The following is an 18,626-nucleotide window of genomic DNA, read 5'->3' on the forward strand; positions in this document are numbered from 1 at the left end:
GGAGGGAGCCCATCTGCATTGTCTCTTTGTGTAGTTCCGCCAAGTATGGTGCAATCAGAGACTCATATACCTCGTAAAAGTCAACCGGTAAGCCACCTGAACCTGACATCTTTCCTCAAGCCAACTCTTTAATAGCTTCTTTAATTCCAATATCTTTTCTGGGTCCCACAATGCTTCTCTTGTGTCATTTGTTAATCGAGCCAGGGTACCTCTATCTAGAAAGGACACAGTCATCTCTGAAGTTTGATCATGCCTTATATACAATTTCCTATAGCGTTGCTGGAACACATCATCTATATCCATTGGCGTATACACTGTATCCTCCTCTTGGTTTCTGATTTGTTATGGATTTACTTCTACCTTCAGATTGAATCAGCCAGGCTAAGAGCCTCCCCGCTCTGCCTCTCTCTCTGTGACTTTCTGTTACATTTTCCCAAAGAGTGAGAGTCTGCAGGTGTTCTGCGGCAATAGCATGCTTTTCTCTTCTAGGAGTTGGTGTCTGTTTTGAGTACCACTCTGGGAGAGCAGCCGATATGCCTAATGGCTTCCTGTTACGTTGTTAGGTTTGCGTCCACCCAGAGGGACGTGATTTGCAGGTTTGGCATGCCTAAATGCACTAGATTCCTGAATAGTATTGGGGGCTACCAGAAATGTAAGACGTAAAAAATCATGAACTGATTTCTGCAGGAACTCAGCAAACCAAAAGTATAGCCCAGGATCGAGCCCCTCTTCCAGGTAGTGTAGGGCAGTGTGGGCACATTATCCAGCCAGGTGTTCCCCCTACGCTCTGTGCTCCCATAAAAAGTCATAAGCGCCTGTAATGTCACTACATACCATAGGTTAGTACCGCCTCACCCTCCTGCACTCAGTTGCTGTTCCAGAAGCCTTTGTAAAAGCAATTGCCGATCTGCTCAGCGCCCAAGATGTAACTATGTCTGTCCTGGCAGGGTTGTCTCTAGTCATCTACAATAATCATGTGTGGTCAGCGATGTTGGGTAACGTGAATCAAACGTGCAGCAGGTCCCTGCTGCCTGTGACTCTACTAGGCTTCTACATATGCTTTGAAACAGGCACACAAGTCATGATTAGAGCATCCTAGTGACATTCTCAATGGTGCTTTGTGTCTTGACATGTGCCCTGTTCCACCTTCCCTGGTCCCTTTTTGCAGGGGCTGTGGTGAGGTGTCATCAGTCAGCCGTGTCTTAAGTGGTATTGAATGGCATCACACTTCAACTGTAATGAGACTGGTATGCCCTTTGTACTTGACTTGTATGAATTTACACTTGCAGGGCTTCTTTGTGACTATGGATGTGTAATGAATGGCAGGATTGATTCCACTGATATCATAGCAGCACTCCTGTGCCACGTATGCAAGATTTTTGTTTTTATAACATAACTTAGTATACCTTCAATGTAAGTTTTTTTTCAGTGATCGAAATGCATAGATTGATAAATACAGATATTACTGAGTCATTGACAGTGACACTGTAGTTATGATTAAGCAGGTTAAACTGCAGGAGAAGTGTTTTATTTAATACTAATAGTTTTGACCCATTTAAGGAACACACATGAAGCATTTGTTAAAAAAAAAAGATGGACGCTTTAAAATTTAATTGGTCGAACTGGAAGTTGTGAGATTCTCAAATTTACAAATAAGTGTGGACAGGAGTACAAGCATTTGATCCAGCTATTTCTGGAGTGGTTTCATGTTAATCCATTCAGTCCTTTCAAGAGAAAGGAGAAAAATGTCAACATTTATTGAAATCTCACATATTAGAAAACGAAAAGAGAAATCGAATCTGAGACACAATTTATACTTCTCGACTGTTTCATGATTTACAAACCCACTCTCTCGCTTTATGGAGCTCACTAGGAAAACCATACGCATTTTAATGCTTTTTGCTAGTTAGTGTATTGCACTATCCTTTGCCATATACATACACAGATGACACCATAAACCAAATAAATTGTAGCATTTCATATCACATCACTATTTACTTCTTTGAGATTACCTAAATGGCAAATAACTGCTGTTTTGCATTTCTGCTTCTAAATTTGTATACATTGCAAAGACATCTGTATGTTGACAGTGATACTTCAACCTTCCAGCTATAGTTTATGTCTATGAGGATATCTAGTATAGCCTTGGATCCTGCTGTAGCGGGCTCTATAGGCTATTAAAGGCCCGCTCCCATGTTAAAGGCCCGAGCCAAAGTGGATAGGCAGGGTGATTATGGTTGGGAGCTCACGCTAGCTACTGAACTCTGGTGGTTTTTTTTTTAGGTTTTGGAGATTGTAATCATAACCACTTCAATAGAAAAAGTTTAAGGGGTTATAAAGATATATGTAGGTGTAACCACGAAATGTGTAATATGACTGTTTTCCAAAAAGTAATAAATTAGAATTAAGAACGATTGTGTGTAGACTTTGAGATGGAGATGAAAACAGTAAGAGGTGGAAAAGGATGAAAAAGGAAGCAATTGTGGAATATGAATTGAAAAGTCAAGATTAGGCTGATCACGAAACGGAGCTTGCACACTAAATTGTCATGTAAATATGTATATGGGTTTAAAGAAGTTGAGTACATTTTGAAGTCAGTTTGATATAGTCACCGTTTGTTCTTTTCCTTTAGGTACTTTGTAACTGGCGACGAAAAAGGTCAAATCAAATTCTTTGATGACCAGCTGGAACTTGTACACTGGTATGGCAATTTAAACCTGGGGCCAGTACGTTCCATTTCCTTTTCCAAGAGTCCCCCGATTCCTGCCAGTCACAAAACTAAATATCCCCAGGATAGTACTCTCAAGGGCCAGCAGTTTGCTGTCAGGTGAGTTTTTAATTCATTGCAGAGGACATAAGTCAGAATCAGCAGAAGTGTAACTTGTGTCCTTCAACTTTCCTTTTTTTAATTTTTATAACCAGTTTTTTTTTTATATGCATGAGAAAACAACCAAAAAGGGAAACAAATACATGCCAGTAAGTACATGATAGCCCTATTGAATAAGGCAGGGCAGTACCTTCCCACTGTTGACGACCCTCCCCCTCTCACCAACAGAACATAACATAGTTCACACAGGCAACCCCCTGTGAGCCCACCACTTCCCCCAGGTTTTCTCATATTTGTGGGGACAGCCCGCACTTCATAGATTGGCTTTTCTAGTCGAGAGCACCAGTCCACTCCGGATCGCCACTTCGAGAGTGATGGCACCATCAGGCTTCTCCAGAGCTGTGCAAGGTCTCTCTTGGCCACCAGGCAGGCGACCCCTATGAATATTCGGTCAGCTCTCAGCCCCCCCCCAGCTTCTCCAGAAGGCCCAGCAGCGCCACCCTCACATTCATTTCAATGGGACACCCAAGGACCACCATCCTTCAACTTTCTTAGAGCTGAGCACACCACAGCTTGAAAAGCAATGATCGCATTTACATAGTAGCATTCACCGTAGATAGTGATTAGCTGCAAAGAACAAAAAGCAAATTTCAACTTGAAGATGCAGGAACCTTTTCACAAAGGCATTTTGACGTACTGGAAGTAGTGCTCCTGTAGTGCTTTTTATGTACTTGTACATGCCTTTGTGAATTAGCATCAAAAGATCTAAGATGGGAATATTCAGGAAATATTCATATAATTAGAAATGACTATGCCTCTTTGCACTTTTACTGATGTTGTTACAGCGTCTAAAAGAGCACTCCTGTAATATCTCTGTTTTTCTTTGTCCCCTATCTCTTTCCTCCAAGATCTTTTTATAACACCTAGTTTTTTTTTTTTTTTTTTTTTTTTAACTAAAGGTTGTGGTTGAACTAGAAGGAAGAATGCTGCAGCTATGAACTGTCTCTTTATTTTAATTATTTCCTGTTTTTCATTTTTAATGCTGTCTTTTGACATTCTCTTTTTATGAATTTTTGTGTGTATTTTGTTTCTTTTTTACTTTCGGATCTGCATTAGATATTGACTCTATCATGTCGCTCTAATTTTTTCCTTTTTTGTTTTCGAAATCATAAAATGCATTTTCTCACGAAACGTTTTCACTGTTTTGGATTTTTATACTTTGTAATAGTATAATCTTTTTTTCTACTAAACTGCAGAGTGCTGGTCTACGGATTGTGGTTCTGCTTCATGCAGGTAAATGCAAATCAACCTTGGTCCTTCTTAGGCAAGAACACTCCAGCCTGAATTGCCAAACCTGGTCCCCTACAAGCAGGCAAAGCAATCCCATAGTGGTGATGACCAAAAAACATTCTACTGGATTGCGGCCCAAATAGGACAAAACCAATCTGGCATTAATTGTGATTCTGCTCATAGGGGACCTTGCCTTGCAGTTCAAGCTGGATTGTACTTATTGGAGCACAGTGCTTAATTTGTCAATAAAAATGTGTTGGTGCCCAAAGCCCTCCTTTTAAACACGCGTCTGCTGCAATTAAATGTGTGAACACGGAAAACTGAGGCAGCTTTCTACTTTCTCCCTTTGTGACGCTTTTTCGTTTTTCTCTTCCTCCGTCTTTCCCATATTTGTCTTTTGCTCGCAGCAAACGCTTGAGGCAGAAGAATAAGCCCGGCCCTCAAAAATAAGTGCCGGGGCTCTGCACCGGAAACAACAAGCACAAATTAGGCACTGTTGGAGCATGACCTAGGCTGATTTGCATACAGCTGGCTCCTATCTGAGATGGCATAGTCAGCAAAAAATGATGGACTGGATTGTAGCCCTTGGTAATTAACAGTGGCTAAGATTGCTTCAAGCAATCCACGCATCACTTTTTAGTTTTCATCAAATCCTCTTGAGTAAACGAGGCGCGGGAATTGCCCTCCGTCAAGCAAATCAGTGCTCTTTCATCTGTCATAGGCTGCAAAGTCTTCGGATTAGCCCATAATCATTTGTCTAATTCTTTTTTGTGAACAGATCATTGAAACAATTTTAGAGTCTGATACTGGCAGCCATGTAGCGATTTGCTATTTGTTTAATTTATGTTAAGTTTAGACCATATTATCTGCCTCAGGGGTCTCAACTGTACAATTGCTCCACAAATATAGTTCAGTTTGGTACACATGTTCGTGAGAAGTGTACTGAAGCAGTTTCCCATTTCCTGTTCTTATACTCTTTTTTTCTGGAAATATTAGCTAGTACCTATGCTATCAAAGCATAATTTAGGCTCAATCAGATTGGCCCTATTACATTGCTGTGGGACAAATGATCTCTTAATTATCTTTGTCATATCTAAATAGTGTGCGACTTGATATTTAATTCATAAAGTCTGAGGTCTCATTGACTTGTGTTCTATCAGTGTATTAAATGGGCTAATTGGTTTTTAAATGTGTTACAATAATTCCTTGCCTGAATGTGTTTGATAAGCTATGATGTGCTGTTTGGCTTTTATGGCCTATGCCAGGAATTCAGGTACCACCTTACTCCAGGCCACTATGACTACTGTCTCCAGTCCTGAAAGTTTCACCTACCAATCATTGTTTTAGCTTTTTTTTGTGTAATGGAAGCAAAACAAGTCTACAAGACTCAAAATTTACAAAGCTATTACTCCAAAATCGAGGACTGGAAATTGTGCCTGTAACGGTCCGGTCAAAGTGGTCACCTGCAAGGCACTGTACTTAGAGTAATCCTATGCTGCTTCATGCTATTTTACGTGCCTTTTCATCCCTCATTGCCCCCCACCCACCACCACTTGTTTACTATGTTCTTGGCAACAAAGTTATAGCAACTGGACTAACTCAACAGGGAAGTAGTAGGAGGAGTATACAGCAGCCCCGTTTGCTTACTGGTCACCGGCAGGGAACATACTGTCAAGTACCCATAAAAATAGCAAACAGATTGTCATCAGACTGAGGAAGAGGAAACAAGAGGAATTAGAGTGGGATGTGGCTTACCACTGTCTTCAGCATTAAGGATATCTAATCTTTATCTTTAACACAAGAGTATTTAACCTGCAGAATTACTAAAGATACAGCAAGCCTTTGTCTAGTTTTGGGGGCTAGGGCACTGTAAGCTCTTTAAGTAGATATGGCCCACCCCCAGAAAAAGATAGATTGCAACATTTTTATAGAGATGGGGATGGGGTTTGCTTTCACCAGACCTTCTAACAACATTTTATATGAAGATATAGGGGGAAAAGAGTAGTCATTGAGATTATTGAATGGATGAGGGGCATATTCTGTGATTTTGGTCTGGTGGGTGAGATTTGGGCTTGGATCCTTCTAATTTTTGTTGATGTGATATGACTGGAATTGGTGATAACTTAAAATAGTTATTTGTTTTCACAGGGGCATCTACTAGGCAGCAAATATTACAAGAGCTTTGGTGCATTGGTGTCATTTTAGGATCTTTTTAGGTGTGCCTTGTCGAGCCACCTATTGTAGTTTTACAGGTAGTTCTGATTTTGTCAGCTTTTCAAATTGCTGTTTTGGATGTTAAGGGGATTGTTTTACAGCCGTAGCGAGCTTCCTTTCATGCCTGGATGGTTTTTTAATGTAACTACTTTGTATGGGGTATTGTGTTTTGAGGTATTGATGGATGTGAGCATGTCTTCATCCAGAGTTTGAGGTTAAGCTTTGCAAAATGTTTATGGGCGTAGAAGGTAAAACAGTTTATTGAGGTTTTGAGCTATCTGGTTTTGACTTGAGTTTATTGCCTCTTCTACTAGAAGAACAGGTGACCAGGAGAGAAGATGTTCAAAGTATGTGCCCTGACTGGTGAAAGTGGTTTGTGGTGACGCCAGAGGGGGTGTCTGATGTAAATCTGAAGGCTGGGAACCAAATTCCAGACTCTTGAAATTAAGGCTATTTAAACCAAAGTCCATTTCTTTAAGGTTAAAATAGGGAAGATTGTGCTCTTACTTGCGCTGACACCTGCCAACCATTCTACTGTATAACTGACTCAGAATTGCCCAGTCACCTCGTACAAATTAAGAGAAATAACTCAAATTGATCTTTACAAAAACATAACTGTGACTATCTTCCTACTTCATAGATCGCTTCCTAGCCTTCATCACCATCAAGGAGATCAGTGCCTCTTTAAACCCCCTTTGGGCCACCCAAATCCAACTCTGTCTCAGAGGATCGTCCCTGACTGTTCAAAAACTTGTCAAGTCACTCCTCTCTTGCAAAGGGCAGGAGCAGACCCTGACGTTTTGCACAACTGTTGTGCAGCCTCGACCCTTCCCTTGTTGGCTAAGGTCCTGGAAAACTGTGCACTAGGCCAACAAAAACTGTTCATCTTGGACAGCAGTTTCTTTGAAGATGGTCAGTCTTGGGTTTATTGGATCAGGTTGCAGTACCGAGGCAGCAATGCTCCACATTATCAGCAGAGCACTCATGTCTTCACAACTTCCTTTATTTCGCTGTGACGTTTGACACCATTAGCCACCCCACAATTCTAAACATTCTAGAGGAGAGGATGAGTATCCAAGAAATGGTACTTAGTTGATTATCATCTTAATTTGTATGTTGCTCCAAAACCATCAAAACCTCAAATTCTTGCTTCATCCCAACTCCGCTCTTCCAAGAGGTGCGCCAGTGCTCGATAGTCTCACCAACTTTCTTCAGTCTATATATGGAACCTGTAGGCATCTTGCTAATACACTCCAACATGCACTACCACTTCTAAGCAGATGAGACTCAGCTATAGCAGCAGTCTAAGCAATAGCATCAAGTTTCTTCCTCAGAAGACACTGTGGGCCTCATTACGAGTTTGGCGAGGGGATTACTCCATAACAAATGTGACGGGTATCGAGTCAGTTGTATTACAAGTTCCATAGGATATAATGGAACTTGTAATACACCGGATGGGATATCCGTCACGTTTGTGATGGAGTAATCTCCTCTGCCGAACTTGTAATGTGGCCCTGACAGTCTTTCTCTTATCCTGGATAATATACAGTTACGGATAGCCAATCACAACTCAGTCTGAACCTATCAAAAACTGATCTTTTTCATAGTTCTCCTCCCAACTGTTCCCTTTCAGTGTATTTTTAGGTAAAAACACTCAATATCCTGGATTGTTGCCTCACCATAATTGTCTGTGCAAAATCCCTGTGCTTCCAGTTAGACTGGAATCTCATTCTAAACACCCTCAAAAATGCCTTAGCAAAAGCTGCCGAATTCCATCTTTGGCATTTACATGGTAGTAAACGTTTCTTACTAGTAGATGATTTTAACTGAGTGGTCTAAAGGTTAGTCCGCTCCAGGTTAGACTGTGGAAACCCCCTACTAGCTTGTATAACAACTCATTCCACTAAAAGCAGCTTTAAACCAGTTACAAATTTAGGCTCCGGTACTAAGAAGTATAAGCATATCACACATGTCCTGATTTCCCACTCCTCTCTCCCATAAAAATGAAAGACGTACCCTGAAAATGGCTTATATTATTCTTCCTTCTAAGACTCCAGGCTAACTCTCAAATGGAAAGTTATTTTGGGCGGTCAGTGATATTTTTTGACTTCTGATATTCTTATGCTTCAAAAGCCATCTGCAAAAACTAAAGGACTGTGAAAAAATCCTTCACCAGAAGTACAAAGAAGTTATGGAACTCAATCCTTACCAATATCAGAACAGACCCATCACATGAGTCCTTCAAGAGAAACATTAAAATACTCTTATTTCTACAGTATATTTCATCATGACTTACACCTATATAATAGAGAACACACGTGTGAATGAGCCGTAATCCTTTGAAATCTGTATAGCTGTTTGGTTAATTGAACCAAATGGGCTCTCTCGCTTAGTGTCTCAATTTGTACCATAGACTGGTCTAGTCTGTTCTGTGAATACTAAGCCACAGCAACTATTCTCTAACCTATTCCATTAATATTATGTAAATTATACTAAGCATGCAAATTGTCTAATGCTGAGAACAGAGACATTTTACATGGACCATTTACCTCGCTACTTCACCTTACCAACATTGTGTTGCGTAGTGTTCGACTCACCATAACAACCTCTTCTTCATTCTACAGAAGATATTCTCCAACACGTACTGATTCACCACAATCTAGGGTTACACTTGTTGATGTAATCAATATTATGTGAAGGATAGATAAATGTAATATTCCACTGCTTAAGGTTACAACATCAACTTCTGTCATTTTTAAAACACTTTTCATCCTTCTACTGTGAGGCTTTTCCCCTTGTTTGTGGCCTTGTTCCAGACACCAGCTGTGACGAAAGCAGTTCCTGGCAAATTTGCTACTTCCATGAAAGGTGCCATTGCAACAGCTTTACTAGACCGTTATTATATGTCCCTACGGGTGTTATTACAATGCTTTGCTGACAAACTCCCTTGCTATTCCCTTTCGAAGGCAGACATTTCCAGAAAGTGTTAACAGAAGGACTGATGGTTGCAAACCAGAAGATTACTGCAGCTGTAGTTTCCTGTGACTTAGCTCATGGCTAATGTTATGGTCCTGCTATGGGACTTTCACCCTGGGTAGGGCTCACTGGTCTGAAAACTCAAGCATATCAACTTATTTTAAATCTGGCTTTTTCTGGCACCCCATATTTGCTTTTACACTGATGAGAAAATACAGCAAATGAAGACAGAGATGGAGGAAATTGTGAAAGGCATAGGCATGGAAAAGAAATCCAGGAAGCACAAAAGGCCTTGTGATTGATTGCCAGTACTTTCAGCACAGGGTTCATACCCCGAGTGGCTGCAACATCACCAGCCACTGTAACACAACTCGTACCAGCATAAGACATTTTCAGCAGACAGGGCAGTCACAGACAGCCACAAGGAAATCTCTTGCAGAAGGTAAACCACGACTCCTCACTTCCCTTCTTCAAAACATCATTTTCTTTGGAGGAAACACCTGCAGTAGAGGTAAAGCATCACAAAAGACAGATGCGTGCTAAATAGTGTGCAACATGAGTCATGTCATCTCTATTTCTCCAAATAAATCTTCCCATTTCTAACTAGAGACTCTTTAAGAGTTCATCACACTTCTGGAGTCTGGAGAAATAGGCTGTGGAACTGGTCCCATCTTTCCAGAAAAGAACAGGAATGTATCCCTTTTACTTTCTAGTTTGTTAATAGGTTAAGGAGGTCATATGGAGGATCTTCAAGTATATGGCACAAATAGAGTCTATATCATATCAGTTTACTGGACTTGAGAGTAGTCGACCTGGCTAGCACATCTTTTCCGCCAGAAATAAATACAAATTTTTCACCTGTTCAAATGGCTAACAGGATGTAAAATAAAACACAACACTTTGGGCTAAAGTTTAACATGCATTTAATGCAAAAATAGAAATAAGCCAGCAAACTAATTGGCAACAAATGTCCTTTCAATAGATCAGCGCTTCCGCTGAAAATCCATTTGGAACATATAGGGGGTTATTACAACTTTGGAGGAGGTGTTAATCCGTCCCAAAAGTGACGGTAAAGTGACGGATATACCACCAGCCGTATTACGAGTTCCATAGGATATAATGGACTCGTAATACGGCTGGTGGTATATCCGTCACTTTACCGTCACTTTTGGGACGGATTAACACCTCCTCCAAAGTTGTAATAACCCCCATAATGTTTTAAATCAATACATTTCAGTGGCTGTTTTATACATTTTTTTACACAATAATCTTCAATGGAAACATGAGCTTCTAAGAAGCTGTTACATCAGTGAAACTAACTAATGAGCAGGAGACAGGATATTCTCACGAGAAACAATGGGAGCGGAACATGGAGTAGAGATGGAGATACAGAAGCAAATACTGTGTTGACACTTCTTGCTGACAGTCCTCATAATGAGGCTACGTGTAATGCACAATGCAGCAAATGTGAAAATACACAGCACAAATAAAATGGCTGCTGGGCCTCAGAAATCCATACAAAGTTGCAGGTATATTAAGATTAATGTGTATTTTAAGCAAGTACAAAACGACTTTGCAGTTCAACATATTTCTGTACACTGGCATTGGCAACTTCAGAATAAGCATTAGCATTTTATATATATCATTTATATATATCACAAGCAATTTGGGGGGTTCACAGTTGGGGTCCTGCAAGTCACAATGGCTTACCGTCCAGGTGTTCAAAACACAGAGGTGGACTGACTTGGCAGGATTATCCCAAAAAACCCACCAGTAGGCCATAAATAATAAAGCAGTAGGCAAAAAGTTCAATGCCTAGTGGTTTCCACACTTTGATCTTTCACAGATGCAGAAAACAGGAAATGTCCAGACATCACCTCTAGTTTTTACCAACTAGGAATTAAGGGAAATGCTGTTTTTATTGACTGGTTAAGGAACTTTCTATATGCAATCCTGCAGTATTTCTGATCCCATCAGTAATCATTTAACTGACTTACTTGAAATTGGCAAACGGACATATAACAGAGTGAGGATGCTACCCATAGTGTCAGAATAACTACTCCAATGGTGGTTTACCAACCTTCTTCTTTGGAAACACCCACATTTCTGTGCAGACTTCATCTCTTCCAGAGGTTCAAGGGCCAAATTCTACACCCCAGACTACCAACCTTCAGTTTGACAGCATGGCTCCTGAAGTTATACAGTATGGACATCTGTATTTTCCTCAGGACAGTATGGACGTTTTAACAGAAACCAGACATTTTAACAGAAACCAAACACCCATTTTGCTAGAGCTTCTTATGTGTTCAAATGAAATAAATTCTGGATCTGGTGTATTGATAAAAACATCAATCCAACAAAGTGTCAGAAGGAAGCTACTCTCTTTGACTAGATGAAGCTTTGCAACCTCTTCATTAAAGATACATCTTGGTTCTATTACAGCTTACACAAAATGTACTTCACAAACCTCAGTGTTTCTTCAAGGTCGCTGTTGTTAAAGACTTCCTCGAAGGCATTTAAAATGTATACTACCTTAAAAGAGACCTTCTCCTCCTGGGGAACTCAGTGTAGTTTGCCAAAACATCTAATACTTTCCCAGTGGAGAAAGTCCTTCCCCTGCATTCCAACAAAATATGGGGTTGATCCGTTTCCCTTCCTATGTAGAAGGCTAATGTACTTCAGCAGTCTCCAATGATTTCCATGGTGGGAAAGGGCTGGATTGCGGTTTGTGAATGCTTACAAATGTATTAGCTTGTTGGCGTTTACAAGCTTACAAAGCCAAGCATGCTTTGTTCTGCCCATCACCAGCCCTTTGCGTGGGATTTATTACTGCGGAACTCCACACACTTGTGGTGGAGAATTACGCATCAATAAAACCATTTACGCCTGCCACAGTTCCTATTATGGATTCCTGGCATGTGTAAATAAATGTATTTTCATCCATGAGCTTGTGTTTCTGGGTAGAAGAGCCTTCAAGATTTTTACTCAAAGTTTGAAAAAGTAAAGTGTTACTTCACAGCTTTTTTGTTGATTAGATCCATGCATTAGCAGCTCATCTAACTGTGGGTGATACTTAACAATCTGGTATATGTAGCTTTCTTTGTTGCAATATGCATTCATGACTTTATATACCAGAATGCAATATAAATATTGGAGTGTTAGAGTCTCCTCAACTGAGAAACATGCAAGCTCCTTTATATCTTAATTTAAGAAAATAGACCCCGTTTTCAAAATGGTTTGAAGGGATTTTTAGGGATTTTAGAGACAATGCATTATGTGAAATGTCCAAGTGTCCATGAATCAGTGGTCAGCACAAGTAAACAAAAAACACTGTTTCTGCAGCTTGGGAAACAGCTCCTTTTGATCAAGCCAATCAAGACACTGAAGCAGGGCTAACCTGGAGTTGTTCATGGCCGACTTCTTGCTCAGTTCTTACTGTAGCCCTAGATTATGGAGTTACTATACACATCTGTCTGTTACTTTCTGCAGGAACTGGATGTCTTCTCTCTACTTCTGTAGGAGAGGTATTACTTGGCAAACTCTTTGGTATTGCCCGTTTCTGCAAGTCAGATAGCTTGTTTTAATCCAGCAGACGTCTGTTTGTAAACTACAGGTGGCGATGTCAAGTTCTTGCAAGGTGAACCTTTTCATCCTTCAAGGGTCAGTACATTCACTGACATCAAATTAGGCACTTCCTGATATAGGACCATGATACAAAAAGATAGCAGCAACAAATTATATTTCAAACATTAGCAACTATTACTCTTAAATATAAAGCCTCAGTGCCACTTTGAGTTTGTTTATTTTTGTTGTTAGACCCCATACATTTTCATGGCTGTGTTTTGCATTGCTGCACAATCCACACAGTCATCGGAGTGAGGCAGGCCATACAGACTCAGTCGAGCTTTCCAAACCACATCACTACTTGCCCCATTTTACTATCTAATTGTAAAGCTTTATATTGACTAACGCAATCACTTTAAAGCCAGAAGTATTTTCACTGACAATTCTTTTTTCCAGTTTTTAGATTATCTGGGAAGGTTCTTTGCCTAATGGAGTGGTTGACAGTCCTGAGGAGAGCAGTTACAGCATTTCTTTGAAGAGATTTCACGATGAATGATGGCATAATGATGTCTTCTTAAGTGGTAGGTTCTTGTACACTAAGGGGGTCATTATGACCCCGTAGGTCGGTACTAATGTGGCGGTAGTACCGCCAACAGGCTGGTGGTACTTACTGCCACATTATGACATTGGTGGGTTGGCTGACGCCAACCCGCTAATGTACCACTTCGACTGCCATGGCAGTAGTAGCCGTCGGGCTGGAGATGAGAATCTCCAGCCCGGCAGCTGCCATTGTGCCCCTGGCGGTATTATGTCCCTGCCTACCGCCATGGTTTTCGTGGCATTTGTAACACCACGAAAACCATGGCGGTAGTCCCTATCAGTGAGAAGGGAACCCTTTTCCTGTCACTGATAGGAGGCCCCCTCCGCTCCCCAAACCTCACCAGACATCCCCCACAGCCCCTACATCCATGCCCCCAAAACACACAGACACGTAGACACATACTCATCCACACATTCATACACGCATGCATACATCAATTTATGCACACATCCGCACACACATCATAACATACACGCCGACACGCATACACATTACCATACATACACGCACTCACGCACATTCATCCACACACTCACACACATTCATACATACACGCAAACAACACTACATGCACACATCTCACACATACATGCACCCCCCCCCCCCACACACAACACCCCCATCCCCTGTCAGAGACCCGACTTATCTGGATCCAGGGGGTCTTCCGGCAGGGGAAGGGGCTCTGCTACCGCCAGGCCGTATTATTTGTCATAATACTGCTGGCGGCAGTCTACTGCCGTGGCGCTGCTGGTGGTAGCAGCGCCACCTTACTGCCATCCGCCAGTATGGCCACAGCTGGATTTCCGCCCTTCTTGTGACAGAAATCCGGCTGTGGTCATATTATGGCGGATGGATGGTAGCCGCAGAGGTGGTCTTTTGGCGGCCATTGCCACGGCGGTAGGCGGTTTTTACCACCAATATCGAAATGAGGGCCTAAGTCTTTTGGTTCGTTTTTCAAGCAGAAGAGAATGGTGATTCTCCAAATTATATGAATATAGAACCAAAATTCATTAAAAAGACGGAGACTAACATTAGGCATCAACCTTTTCATTTCCACTCCTGCAGCACATTTAAAGCACCTACAAACAAAAATGCCACAATCTAGATTCAGAACTCCTAAGTCCATAAATATTCCCCTCATAGAACACTGTTCCTCTTTTAAATACATCAAAACTCTCCAACTTCTAGCTTTCCTAATCTTCTCTTCTTCTTGGACTGAAACTGTCCAGGTTCTCTTCTTCTTTATTCTTTTTTAATTGAGCATCTAAGAACGATAACAAGCAAAATACTTATTTACACATTCATAATTTTGTTTTCCTTGTGAATAATTCAAATTGTTATGACAAATCAATCAATTCGTACATCTGCAATTTTTCCTCCCACCTCTCCTTTTTTTCTTTTCAGGGGGAGTGATGGGTGGGTTAATTTAAGTCTCTGTGTCTTTAATTAAATCTTGATTCTCTATTCATATCATTTGGGGAATCGCCATTTCATTACAAGATTGGAGGCTACCATTATGCATGTTGAAAACCCTTCAGCGCCACATTTGCCATATGTTTTACTGGTCTAAAGTAATGCTTTGCAAAAGTACTCGCATTTTACCAATCCGCTTCTTTCCGTTCATAATCACTTCCTATTTTCTACCAGGCAAAAAAGCTTCACTTGCCAGAGTACCTCTTATTGAATGTGCATTATGTTTTTCCACATGTATTCCTGCCTGCTCCATCACCCATTTAATTCTTCTGGTGATAGTAGCGTTACTCACTGCCCCATATGGTTTAACATAAGATATTAACAACTGACTTTCACCGTCTCCTCTGTACTCCATGACTCTGTTCTCATATGTTGACAAACATTCAGTAACACATAACGTCTTACAGTCTGTTGGACTTGGATAAAATATTGACTCAGACATTGTTTTCGCTGTTTTCCAAACTTTAAAAATACCCCATCTGGAATATACATTTTGTTACTTACCGCCAGACCTCCACAACTGACACTCTTCGACAATATATTACACATAATAATGTTTCTAACTTAACTGTAAGTTTCTTGCAATCTAAATATTTCATTACTGTCCAGGGCTCAAACAAATTCAACACTATATTTACATCCCATAAATATTAATACCTAGCATTAGGAGGCATTCTCAACCTCATACTCTTTAAAACTCTGCACACCATAGCAAGTCATCCCAATGATCTCTCATCAACTTGAACATGTCCAGCTAATATTGCTGACCTATAACAATTCTTTGTTCTATAACTGACACCTTTTCAAACTGTTCACAAGAAAATTAACTGTCTCCACAATAGGAGCCTCCACCCGATCCAAACTCCTCTCCAAACACCAACAAACCAAAATTCTCCATATTTCCTCATACATTCACCTTATTCCAGAGGCAGGACCCCTTGAGCAGTTCAACAGCCCAGACCAGAAAGCCCTTCAAAACATTCAGATTTCCTGACACATTCCAATCTAGAAGGTTCAATACCTTGCTCTGTGCTAAATGATATTTCTCTCCTTCTCCTTTTCTTAGTAAACCTTCTCTTGCTGGAATCAAAAAAGGTATTTCGCAAGCCAGTTCATCACCTTTAGAAACCACACTTGAGACACCCAAAATGAAGTTACCAACACTACCTGACCTCTCTCTGTTGTCACCTTTAGAAGAACCCACTGGAACACTGTAAATGGCCAAAATGCATAGGCTGTATTCATACCTGCTGAAATGCATCCACTGCAGATGCCACCAGGTCTGACATCCAACAGAAATATCCCTCTAAAGATACACTTCCAGAGGCCCCCGATTCTCCTCTATCTTTCTGAATTATACTTGATCCAGCTTCCAACTGCTGAAATCATTCATGTTTGGTGAAGTCCAATCTGCTACTGTATGCAATTGTCCTGGTAAGTACTCTGCCTTCTCAGTTATCTTGAGTTCCAAATAGCATAGCAGCTCTTTTTTCTAGTTCTGATAAACCACAGGATCTGCTCCCTCCTAATCAATTCATATATGGCACCTAGTCTGTCTTCATCAATACTGTCTGACCTCTCAAAGTCTCTTTGAAGCTTCTCAAGGCATATAATCGTGCTGTGAACTCTTAGCAATTTATGTGTTGCACCCTCTCCTTCTCTGAAAAACATTTCACATGTCTGTTGTTCTCCTAATCGAGCCCCACAGCTGTGCAAGCTGCCATCTGTTTCCAAAACAAAATCCAAGACACAACCAAAAATGGCCTGACTATTCCATGCCTCCATATTGTTCAACTACCAGTTTAATTCCCTTCGCCTCCTGATTCAGCACTATCCTGTCGCTTTACCAGCTACCTTGTCTCAAAGATTCTAGTATTTCGTTCTCTGCAATGAATGATAATACTTGGCCTGAAGAAGATGACAACCCTATCATCAATGCTAAGTCCCTCAAAGTAAACCCATCTTTCCTGATGATTTTTACATTCCTCTCCAGTAACCGTAACACAACCTCAATGGTGTCTTTCTGAAAACCTAAAAACTCCATCTTTTGTGAAGGTGATAAGGTTGACTTTTCTTTGTTTATCAAGAAACCCAATTTCCCCAGAATGTTCCTTACCAAAAGCAATTGACTCCTCAGTTCTTCTAAATCCTGAGACATTATCAATATGTCATCCAAGTATACTATTTACCGAATACGTCTCGCGTTCATCACCACTCTCATCATCTTGGTAAAACACCATGGTGCAGAGGACAGACAAAAAGGTAGACATAGAAACTGAAACACCTGCTTCCTCCAACTGAACTGGAAGTACTTTTGACTTGCTTCTTCCATTGAAATTGTAAAATAAGCATCCTTCAGGTCTAATTTCACTAACCAGTCATTTCTTAACAACATGTCTTTTAGAAAATTGATTTCTTCCATTTTGAAATGTCTGTAAACTAAGTACTTGTTCAAATCCCTCAGATGAATTACTGGCCCCCATCCTTTGTTTTTTTTCTCTACTAAAAAGAGAGTGCTCACATACTTTCTGATATTTTCCTCTACACACTGTATTACCCATTTTTGTAACAAGAAATCTATTTCTCGATTCACTACTGATGTTTGTTCATCTGTCAAACTCAATTCCTTTGGTTCCTTTATCTGCTCTGGTTGTTCCTCAAACACTTTTTTGAATCCTTGTATTGTTTTCAAAACCCATGGATCCTGAGTTATTTCCTCCCATGCTTTCACATTATGTCTTATTCGACCCCTTACTCTTCCTTGGGGAAAAAACAAAAGTAGTTACCATACTCACCCTGTGAGCCAGAATAGTTTCAGCCTCATCCATGTACAACATGTCCTCTTCCTGCACTGCCTCTATTTGGGTAGAAACTTGTAGAGGTTTAGTAGCCCCTTCCTATCCTCTGTTTTGATAGTTATATTGAGACTTTTGGATTTCTCGGCTAGCTGAAAGTCCCCTTCTGCTGGCTCTTCCAAAAACACCTCTTCTGAATACCTTCCTCATATTCAACTGAGCCTTATATAATATTTACTCAAGCTTTTAACCAATCCCTCTCCAAAAAGCAATCCTCTTGCAATTTCACTAGGCTCCCTTTCAGCCGTATCACCCATTTGTGTGCTAATTTTCATTAAAATAGCTTTCCTTCTATTAACCATTAGACCTATATTAGCATTCCCTAATAATATCACTGCTCTCTGACTCCATCCACGTAGTAATTCCAAATCTCCAGAGGACTCATTCATATGAGCCTCCTCTGCCATTTCAAGTATCCTTGCCAAAGGACAAGTACCTTGTCTTGGCACTGTTTCAAGGACCATTCAAGACCTTTGCAAGGATCTCTCCCCAGCCAGAATAAGAAATTTATCATCTCTGGGTTTAAATTTGGGGTGTAACAAACTTTGGACGTGATTTAGAAGTTGGCGGTAATGGTCCAGCCGTTGAGTGTTTGACTGAAAACCCATCTGCTGCCGTGACAGTCCAACTGCCATATTTACATGCTGGCGGTCCCATAGCCGAAAGCCCACATTCAAACCGCTGAGTCTGCCAAGAAACACTGCCCATGTCGATAGCAGGAGAGGGAAAAGTGGATGTCGGCGGGACCCCAGCCACCCTTCCTGCCGTGCAGATTTGGATGTGCCTTACCGCCAAGCAAAAAGTGGCGGTCCAACCTCCACTTCTG

The 18,626-nt window shown here is 40.9% G+C and overlaps 1 protein-coding gene across 2 annotated transcripts in view; it reads left to right on the forward strand.

The window, feature by feature from the left end:
* Nucleotides 1–18,626, forward strand: part of CFAP251 (cilia and flagella associated protein 251) — a 410,814-nt gene that overhangs the window by 167,496 nt on the left and 224,692 nt on the right. For both annotated transcript variants that reach the window (XM_069214923.1, XM_069214922.1), the window contains exon 11: nt 2,633–2,827. In XM_069214923.1, coding sequence (XP_069071024.1) covers nt 2,633–2,827 — 195 coding nt within the window. The remainder of the gene's footprint in view (nt 1–2,632; nt 2,828–18,626) is intronic.

Source organism: Pleurodeles waltl, chromosome 11, assembly GCF_031143425.1.
Source record: "Pleurodeles waltl isolate 20211129_DDA chromosome 11, aPleWal1.hap1.20221129, whole genome shotgun sequence".
Lineage (NCBI taxonomy): Eukaryota > Metazoa > Chordata > Amphibia > Caudata > Salamandridae > Pleurodeles > Pleurodeles waltl.